Genomic DNA, 11,208 nt, shown 5'->3' on the forward strand with positions numbered 1-11,208 from the left:
TGTTGGAACCAACTAAAAAAAATCTAAATATCTGTGTTTACCGTTTGTTGACAAACACCAGTGAACTACAAGTAATTTCGATCAATTCATTTTTAAACCAGTGTATTTAAGAAATATATACACCATGAGGTAATCAACACACCCGTATACCTCTCCTTTAGCATAGATTATCACAATTAATAAAAGAATGGACAACCTCGAATGTCACTCCATTCCTATATCAACACAAGTTCCCTTCCATTTTAAAAATTAGAAAGATGAAGTAGTCTAAATTTTTCAGTTTGAGACGGTGCTATGATTTTATAATAAATTCCTATTAGACTTTATGGAACCCAAGTGGTAAAGGTGCAAGTATTCCAAGCAGAAATGTTTGGTCTGAAATTTGAAAGAAAAGTAAGTGCTTTTGACTACCCTTTAAAAAAAGAGAAATGCCAAGTTTAAAATAAGAAATAACCGGCATAGCGAACTAAACAACTTCATATTTACATCTTCATTATTGCTTAGGCAATTATTAACCTATGTTTATACGTCCGTAATTGTGTTTAAATGAACCCAAACACACTGAAAATGGATGGCGGGACCGTGGGTTTAGTCGGTATGGGTTTGACCACGACATGCGTGTAGTTCTTATGTCGGTGTGCCATGTCCGGTGTTTCCGTTTCAGCCACTGTGGCTTTCCCCCAGAGTCCCACAGCCGATTGTGGAACAACTATGTGACTCTGGAAGACGTGGTGTCCGTGGTACTGAAACGGACAGCAACCGCACACATTGACGTTGTGAGAGGCCAAGTCCAGTTTGAGCGGTTCTTTCTCGACAGAGCCGCGTCGATTGGAGAGAAACAAGGTCGGTGTTGGTTCCTCGTGAGCTTTTTTTCTTTTTTCAACCTCGTTGATTCCTGTCACACCTTGGCTCTTTTTCCATCCATACTGCAAAGAGTCTACGTTGGTTTGGGCTAATCGGGGTTCCTCCCAAAATGATGCAGGGAGTTGACGTTTCCTCATGGGAACCTGATCTTGCTTACTGTTATCACTATCTACAGTTGGGTTCTGAGCCATCCTTGCGTTCTCCACGTCTTGCGCATCCGAACCCCCTTTTTCATTGATGCACGTCATGCTCGGGTGAATTGTCTCCAAGGAATACGCGCTGGACTTGTCCACCACGGCTTTGGCAATGCCAGACTCCGTGGACCTGTGTGTGTGGCATCTGGGCATCCGAGCGTATTTCTGAGAAAAACGCTTGAGCTGTTTCTGCAGGTATTTCCTGTGGTCCACAGAGCGCCTGCAAGGGGCTGATTTGTCCAGAGCCGCCTTGATGTCACTGGATGCCAAGTTTACAAAGTTCAGTAACGTTTTCACCTCACTGTCTGCACTTGCCATTTTACAGTGCAAATATTTTAATCCATAGGCCTACTACCAAAAAAGTCCATGCAAATTATATTATTCTTCATCTTTAAAATCTGAGAAAAAAAATAAATGGCATCATAAGTTATAAGAAATGTAATAAAAATATTTAGAACTCAATATACTCACATTATTCGTTGTTCATGAGGAATACCACAATAATCACACAATTACGCATATGGCCTAATAAAACAGTAATTACACAATTACGCATAGCCTAACAACACGTAGGTTGCAAGTTATCCATTCATAACCACAAATACAACTTACCATGTCCCCTGTTGAGGATTCTCATTCCTGTCTCTCTCCCAGAAGCAGTCTGAGTGCTTCAACAAGTTGAATGAATATAAACTGCGTGTAGTGTTGGTGCTTTCCTTGAACCAATCAGCGACCTCAGTCCCCTCACAATGCACCCCAATCAGCCTCCAAGCCCCCGGTATTGAATTCTTTGCCATCGCAAATTGTTGTCACGGAGATCCTCCAAGAAAAGCAGCTAATAGATGCAATATTTCTGCCCGGTCTTCCGCGCGCTCATGGAACACCCTTACAATAGTTTATCCAAACTTCTAAATATGCTCCAAGAACTACCGTGCATGATTAGTCTGACATAGGCTGTTAATGGTATGGGCATGCTTCATCACTGTGAGACAATTTTAGTTTGGCTACTTTCAACTGTTGTGATCTAGACCCCCCCCCCCCCCCCCCCCCTTCCAGAGTGGTGTCAGATGTAGGATTTGGTGGGGAGGGGGATCTTAAGAGCACATATCCATGGAAAGGGGGCTTGAGCGCTCAAGAATCTTGTCTTTCTGTTTGCCCCCTCAATCGAGCAACACAAAAGCTGAATTACTCATTCAAACCTCGCGGGACAAAAGGAAAGGAGCTGGATAGCACTCCTGCATTTGTAGTCAAACATTTAGAGACTTAAATCGAGTCGTCATGAAGGAGAAAGAGTTAGACAAAGCCCATAGAATTGCCATCAGCAAACATTTTCCTGTGTCATATTAGTGGGTCTCCATGGCTCCTTCTGGCCCGCGGACAATAGCACAAGTTTGCACACTCGAATACTGTCACCCTGCCAACGGCAACAAGTGCCAAAAACAGGACAATCCCCGGGGAAAGCAAGGGCTCTGCGGGGAAGGTTGCAATAGAGGAGGAAAAGGGGACTTGTGAAATGCTAATTTAGGTCCATCCCCTCATTGAAGAAAAAAAGAGTACCTATCGTTCCATTGAACCACCATCTCTTGCATCAGTGTGGCATGAGATGTGAGGCAACAGTTTTTCTGGTAAGTAACCTACACCCCATGACTATAACCACAATACTGCTCTGCTGCCCTCAGCCCTGACTGCAGGGCATGTGATATTCATATTTACTGACTTCTCAGAGTCATATTAAAAGTGAATATATTTTAATGTTTGCACCTGCAATGCAATGGCTCTATAGGCATGTCATGTTTTATGACTAATACTATACTAACTTGTTATTTCTCTCAGGATATATAACCTCCATAATGTGTGAATCACATATACTGTATCTTGACTAGTCCTCTGCTCGGGCTGTTCACCCTTGGAGAGGCAACAGGACCCTACTGTCCCCCTCTCTTCTTCTTTGTTCACCTCTCTGTTCCTCTTAAAGGGCCAATTAACAATGGTGCACCCCTCCCCTGTCGCCCTACTCCTGTGCTTTTGAAGTGACTGAGAGCGAGAAAGAGGAAGTATAGTGGCACCAGTAAACAATAAATCCCACTATGTGTACCTGTCCTCATGCCATTTTGAGTAAGATGGATGGAAGAGAGGTTTGTCAGCCATTTCAGATTGTATGTTATGGGACACAGGCCAGGGTAGATTATAGAATAATAATGTGCTGAATCTCATCAGAAATATGACTGGAAAGGAAGCACTAATCAAATCAAAGTCAATCACTGTAAAACACTTTTGCTCTTATCCTTGTGTAATAACACTTATTACCGGTACTCTTGTAACTTTGTGTTGATGTTAGTAGACAGATCAGATTGTAAACACACACACACCACAATCACCGTCGTAACCACAACAACCTCCCTGGTTCTTGGTTGCCAATCGGTCACTGTGTTGACAGCACAATACTCCACTTTGCCCTCTGATCCCCAGCCAGCCCTGCTCTCTGGGCCTTACACCAGCCCCCTCATTAGCATATGGTACATCCACTTCACACACTCCAGCCTGATGTACTTCCACACTCCAGCATCACTAACAAACACTTTACATTATGACATTTGTACATGTAGTAATGCTGTAATTACTTTAGTATCAACATTGTATTCATTTGTTATTTATGTTAATGATATCATATCCTGACACATATTGTATGATATTACATGGTGTTTTTAGTATAATTCTATAACCACTTAACCCCCAAACCACTTAACTCCCTAATTGTCATGTGTTGATGCACAAGTAATAATATGCAGTATTTGGGTAAATCACATTATTCTTACATTATCAACTCTGCCACTAGATGGCAATACACCTCTACAGTCTAGAATGCAGTAATGAGGACAAACAAGTCAGCGCTGTATAAAGCTTTGTTTAAAATAATAACACTGAGGGACCATATTTTGATGTTATTGAACATTATTAAATATCAGTAGTTACTTTGAAATTGATATAATTACTTAAGGGCAAACCCAGAAACTCATGAAACCATTTTAGTCTTTTTAGTTTATGTATCCTTTATATCATGTACAGGTTATCCCAATGGTTTAAAACATCTATTTTACAAGAAAGACCTGTCACAAGATGGCAAGTCTTTAGTGGGTATGAGTACTTCATTCTATAGTCTACACTGTATACTATACTGTATGGTACTGTAATAAGGTAAACATAACCAATCTATCTTGATTAGCAAAAGACAGCAAGAGGGTCTTATCCTGAATTCTGTGTGATGTTTGTTTCTATGGAGCGTGTGGATGTGAAGGATGAAGGATGGTGTTGTGGCACTGGCAGGTGTTCTGTGGTTGCTGGAATCAAATTGAGTCAGCAAGACAGGAAGTGGATGATGTAGAGCTTCTTTCTTGTCAGTTAATCAATGCAGGGATAGACTGGAGTAGAGGATGGAGGAGCAAAACCACTAAACCGCTCCCTCAGGAGAACTCAAACCATCTAGAGAAGACATGTGTATGCCAACACTTCAGACTTCAGACTCTGAAAAGGTATTTTTACTTTCGTGCCAATATTCATCAATGTGTAATCAGCTTTAATGCAATCCTCTCTGGACGTGCTCATTTGATAGCAGCAAAATACAGTTACATATACTGTAGGCTTTATAAAAGGCTAACATTTGAAAAATACAAATGTTTTGTTTCCCACAAGACAGAATGCATTGCATTGCTGCAGGATACTTGTTGACTGAATTGATCTTCATCAAAAATAACTTGGATAATTGGATTGGGTGCCGACAGCGTTCTTAAATGCCAGGTCTTGTCCAACTTATCTCATGACAGAAAGGGCTGCGAGCTCTGTAATTTATACTGCACTAGTCAGTAGATCCTTAAATGCCAACCCTCCCCTCTGGCCTCCTCCTTATAATGAGCAGATTGCTTGTCATATAGGCATATAACAACGGTGCTTTGACTTGATTAGATTTATATATACAGTGAGGGAACAAAGTATTTGATCCCCTGCTGATTTTGTACATTTGCCCACTGACAAAGACATGATCAATCTATAATTTTAATGGTAGGTTTATTTGAACAGTGAGAGACAGAATAACCACAAACAAATCCAGAAAAATGCATCTAAAAAATGTTATAAATTGATTTGCATTTTAATGAGGGAAATAAGTATTTGACCCCCTCTCAATCAGAAAGATTTCTGGCTCCCAGGTGTCTTTTATACAGGTAACGAGCTGAGATTAGGAGAACATTCTTAAAGGGAGTAATCCTAATCTCAGTTTGTTACCTGTATAAAAGACACCTGTCCACAGAAGCAATCAATCAATCAGATGTATATTGGTGCGATTATTCGCAAATGGAAGAAACACAAAATAACTGTCAATCTCCCTCGGCCTGGGGCTCCATGCAAGATCTCACATCGTGGAGTTGCAATGATCATGAAAACGGTGAGGAATCAGCCCAGAACTACACGGGAGGATCTTGTCAATGATCTCAAGGCAGCTGGGACCATAGTCACCAAGAAAACAATTGGTAACACACTACGCCGTGAAGGACTGAAATCCTGCAGCGCCCGCAATGTCCCCCTGCTCAAGAAAGCACGTATACATGCCCGTCTGAAGTTTGCCAATGAACATCTGAATGATTCAGAGGAGAACTGGGTGAAAGTATTGTGGTCAGATGAGACCAAAATGGAGCTCTTTGGCATCAACTCAACTCGCCGTGTTTGGAGGAGGAGGAATGCTGCCTATGACCCCAAGAACACCATCCCCACCGTCAAACATGGAGGTGGAAACATTATGCTTTGGGGATGTTTTTCTGCTAAGGGGACAGGACAACTTAACCGCATCAAAGGGACGATGGACGGGGCCATGTACCGTCAAATCTTGGGTGAGAACCTCCTTCCCTCAGCCAAGGCATAGAAAATGGGTTGTGGATGGGTATTCCAGCATGACAATGACCCAAAACACATGGCCAAGGCAACAAAGTAGTGGCTCAAGAAGAAGCACATTAAGGTCCTGGAGTGGCCTAGCCAGTCTCCAGACCTTAATCCCATAGAAAATCTGTGGAGGGAGCTGAAGGTTTGAGTTGCCAAACGTCATCCTCGAAACCTTAATGACTTGGAGAAGATCTGCAAAGAGGAGTGGGACAAAATCCCTCCTGAGATGTGTGCAAATCTGGTGGCCAACTACAAGAAACGTCTGACCTCTGTGATTGCCAACAAGTGTTTTGCCACCAAGTACTAAGTCATGTTTTGCAGAGGGGTCAAATACGTATTTCCCTCATTAAAATGCAAATCAATTTATAAAAAATTTTGACATGCGTTTTTCTGGATTTTGTTGTTGTTATTCTGTCTCTCACTGTTCAAATAAACCTACCATTAAAATGATAGACTGATCATTTCTTTGTCAGTGGGCAAACGTACAAAATCAGCAGGGGATCAAATACTTTTTTCCCTCACTGTATATATGTATATATATATGTGTATGTATATATATTTATATGTTATTTGTGTGTGTGTGTGTGTATATATATATATGTGTGTGTGTGTGTGTGTGTGTGTGTGTGTGTGTGTGTGTGTATATACAGTGGGGGAAAAAAGTATTTAGTCAGCCACTGTTACGAACCCCGTGGCTTTAAACGTCTAGGGTGGATGGAGAAGAGACCCGTAACATAAATCATGCAAATTAGAATCGTGACATGGAACAGGGAGAACAAAAACTACACGACAACCATAAACTACCGTCAAACATAAAATGTTTATTTGTGAACACACGGTAAAGGTTTGGGAAAAAGGGCTGAGCAGGACCCAAGAAATGAAACAATAGTGTAAAACACTCCTAAACTGATCTTGCCTGCCTCAAGAACCGCTAAACTACTGCTAATCATACCAAAATACAGTGGGTGGTCCGCTCAGGTCTAACTAGTGTTTATAGACAGTTTTCTTTCTACGGGTAATGTATGCCCAAGGGCAGCTTGCTTAACTTCCCCTTTTCCCAGAAACACACAAAGTTACCAAACAGAGTAACCAGCAAATTAGTGAGTACACAAAACACCACAGTATCCATACTCACATACGGAAAATAGTCTTCTAACAACAAACACAACTGACCGGCTTTTAAACAATGGGATGTGTGATTGAAAAACCAGAAACAGGTGGTGCAATGCAGAGGAATGTCCACTGATTGGTCCACCTCAGCAATCAGCAGACACCCCAACGACCACCAATCAGGAACATACAGGACACCTGTGATTAGGGCAGAAGGAGAGGAAAAACACAAAAAGACACAGGATACCTGTATCCGTAACACTCCCACCCTTAAAAGAGCAAACCACAATGGTTTGCGACACACGTACCATCACACACACACAAAATTCAAAAGATCAACAGCATCCTGACGGGATAACAAACAAAACAAAAAAACCTAGTTCTTTAAACACGAGACAAAGCATCTGCCAACACATTATCCGACCCCTTTTTGTGGCGGATCTCCAAATTATAATTTTGCACTACAAGTGCCCAACGCATAAGGCGTTGGTTCTGGTTGTACATCCGGTGGAGAAAAACTAAGGGGTTATGGTCAGTATACACTATCACTGGTAATGCACTGGAACCAACATAAACTTCAAAGTACTGCAGAGCTAACAACAAAGCTAGAGCTTCTTGTTCAATGGTGGAATAGTTTGTCTGACATTTGTTAAATTTCCGTGAAAAATAACAGACAGGATGGTCCACTCCACTCTGGTCCGGCTGCAGTAGAACAGCACCAGCACCTCTGGCACTTGCATCTACCTCCAGTTTAAACGGTCGTTTAAAATCTGGCGCAGCAAGAACAGGAGTTCTACATAAGAGTGCTTTAGCAGTGTTGAAAGCAGTACGACAATCTTCAGACCATACAAATTTTCTCGCCGGACTGAGCAAATCCGTTAATAGAGCAACTACCGCAGAGAAATTTTTACAGAAACTACGATAGTAGTAGCCAACCATCCCTAAAAAGCGGCGTAGCTCTCTTCTGGTGGTAGGTGCGGGAAATGCATTTATAGCTGAGACCTTGGCATCTACAGGGCGCACCTGACCATGGCCGACCTGTTTACCGAGATAAGTAACAGTGGCCTTCCCAAACTCGCACTTTGCTAAGTTCAGGGTTAGAGAAGCGGCTGCTAGACGTTCACACACTACCCTTAGAGTGTTAACATGATCAGACCACTCAGTTGAATAAATTACCAGATCATCAAGGTAAGCACTACAATTAGGAACTCCAGCCAATACTGTGTTAACCAGGCGTTGGAAAGTGGCTGGTGCGTTCCGCATCCCAAATGCCATGACAGCATATTGTAGAAAGTGATCTGGGGTCACAAAGGCAGAGATGTCGGAGGCACGTGAGGTTAACGGCACCTGCCAGTAACCTTTTAGAAGATCTAGTTTGGTTACATAAGTAGAAGCACCAACAGTATCAATACAGTCATCCAGTCTGGGTAACGGAAACGAGTCGGGCACTGTGACAGCATTTACCTTCCGATAGTCCGTACATAGTCTGGATGTCCCATCAGGTTTAGGAACCAGAATACACGGAGAACTCCAAGGACTTGAACTTGGCATAGCCAGGTTATTCTCTAGCAAATAACCGACCTCATCCCTCATTATCTTTCTTTTAGAGACGTTGACACGATAAGCATGTTGCTTGATAGGTGCAGCGTTTCCAACATTAATGTCATGTTCTAACACATTTGTGCATGTAATAGTCTCACAATATCATCTGACTGTCCGTCCGTTAAATGAATCAGGCTTGACGGGAGAGACAGCAGCATCTCTGAATTGGGCAATCTAGCACACTGCTGCTGAGTATTGCGCAACTCCAAACCATCTCCGTCCACATCATTAACATGACCTCCCACTACAGCCGTAGCAGCAATAGAGACAGCCGACTCGGCCAGTTTCTCTGGACTGTCTATCTGAGTGACGGGTCTGGTGTGGTATGTTTTCAACATGTTAACGTGGCACACACGAGATTGGCATTTTCTATCAGGAGTCTGTATCACGTAGTCAGTTTCACTTAGTTTATTTTCAATTACATAAGGACCAGAGAAACGTGCTGACAATGACGCTCCTGGCACCGGCAACAATACAAGAACTTGGTCACCTGGCTGCAGTGAACGAGAAACAGCCTGGGTGTCATAGTGCCGTTTCATCCGTCTCTGTGAGGAAGACAGCGCTTCCTTTGCTAGAGCACAGGCACCATGTAGGCGCTCACGAAAGCGACTAACGTAGTCCAACACATTTTCTTTCACACACAACTCTTGTGATAAAAACTGATCCTTAAGGACTTTCATAGGTCCTCTCATGGTGTGTCCAAACACCAGTTCAGCTGGGCTGAACCCTAAGGATTCCTGTACTGTCTCACGGACAGCAAACAAAACTAGAGGAACTCCCTCATCCCAATCCTTCTCAGATTCCAAGCAATATTTACGGAGCATAGACTTCAGTGTCTGATGCCAACGTTCAAGCGCACCCTGAGACTCTGTGTGATATGCGCTTGACACACGGTGTGTAACTGACAAGGATTTTAACACTTGTTTGAAAGGTTTAGAAAGGAAATTCGTACCCTGATCAGTTTGTATCACCTTAGGTAACCCAAAAGTTGAGAAGAATTTGATCAACGCTTTACTCACCACCGGAGCAGTAATCCTTCGCAGAGGAATGGCCTCTGGGTACCTGGTGGCCACACACATAATCGTCAACATAAACTGGTTACCAGATTTTGTTTTTGGTAATGGTCCAACACAATCAACCATCACATGTTCGAATGGTTCACCTAGGGCAGGTATGGGACAAAGAGGCGCGGGAGGAATAACCTGGTTCGGTTTCCCACTTACTTGACAGGTGTGGCAAGTCCGACAGAACTGAGCCACATCTTGTTTTAAACCAGGCCAAAAGAAATGTCGCAAAACTCGATCATAAGTCTTGGTGACTCCCAGATGTCCGGACCACGGGTGATCATGAGCGAGGGATAAAACATTTTGTCGAAAGGCTGTAGGAATCACTATTTGGTAAACAGCATTCCAATCTCCGCCAGCGTCAACATGGGATGTCCATTTACGCATGAGGAGATTACCATCAATGAAGTATGCCATGTTTTTCTTCTTTAGCTCCTCCTCTGAGACAACATTAGAAAAACATTTAGCTAGGCTAATGTCAACCTTTTGGTTTGCGATCAGCTGCTCACGAGTGACTGGTAACTGTATTGCCTCAGGAACAAGTTCCACATCCTTCTTCCTTTCTCTGGGCTGTTGGTCAGACTGCACCAGCTTACCAGAGGTAGCACCCGAACTATCCTCTGGGTCACACTCTCTGAATAGAATCGTGTTCGACAAATCTATCACTTCACCCACTTGTCGTGCTTGAGCACGTGTGACAGCACAAGCGGGGAACACATCTGGATAACCCTGTGCCAGCTCGTCGGAGAGAGACTGGTCACTTTTATCCAATACCTCCAATATGGGTATCACCTTTCCTCCGCCAATATCGTTGCCCATTATAAATGTCACACCTTTTACTGGCAACATATATGATCTGATATGGAAACAAACCCCTCAAAAATGAACGGTTCATAACTGGGATCTGGGACTGGGACAGGGACTTTCAAACCACATTCACTATGAGGTCTCTGTCTTGATTCCGGCCCTACAACCGTACGAATCAGCCCAACACCCGTTGGCGGCCTGGCGTGCTGAGGCATCCCCTGTTTGCGTTTTAGCAGAAAGCAATCATTAACCAAATGTCCCACCTTATGACAATAGAAACAGTGACGCACATCTTTTTGGCGTGCTGGATGTACTGCTGGTCGACTAGGACTAAAAGTTAGCAAGTCCGCGGCCCTGCTCTCCGTACGAGCCGAAAACACGCTCTTATGCGTCAACACAAACTCGTCTGCCAATACAGACGCTTCTGACAGTGAGGATACTTTCTGTTCGTTCAGATAAACTACAATGCGTTCGGGCAAGCAATTTTTAAACTCTTCTAACAAGATTAACTCCCGTAGAGAGTTAAAATCAGTTACCTTACTAGCACTGTGCCATTTGTCAAACAGATTTCCTTTGTCTCTAGCAAACTCCACATAAGTCTGAGTAGGATACTTTTTATGAGACCTAAATCTCTGTCG

At 43.0% G+C, this 11,208-nt stretch overlaps 1 protein-coding gene across 1 annotated transcript; it reads right to left on the reverse strand.

Annotated features, from left to right (window-relative positions):
- Positions 1 to 542: 542 nt before the first annotated feature.
- LOC311102428 (protein FAM181A-like) lies at positions 543 to 1,376 on the reverse strand (the record flags this gene model as incomplete). Its single annotated transcript, XM_084143781.1, has 1 exon — positions 543 to 1,376. One exon carries the CDS (start codon positions 1,374 to 1,376, stop codon positions 543 to 545), a length of 834 nt encoding a protein of 277 aa, XP_083999907.1.
- Between the last annotated feature and the right edge of the window lie 9,832 nt (positions 1,377 to 11,208).

This window comes from Coregonus lavaretus (genome assembly GCF_964263955.1).
Source record: "Coregonus lavaretus genome assembly, chromosome: 27".
NCBI lineage: Eukaryota > Metazoa > Chordata > Actinopteri > Salmoniformes > Salmonidae > Coregonus > Coregonus lavaretus.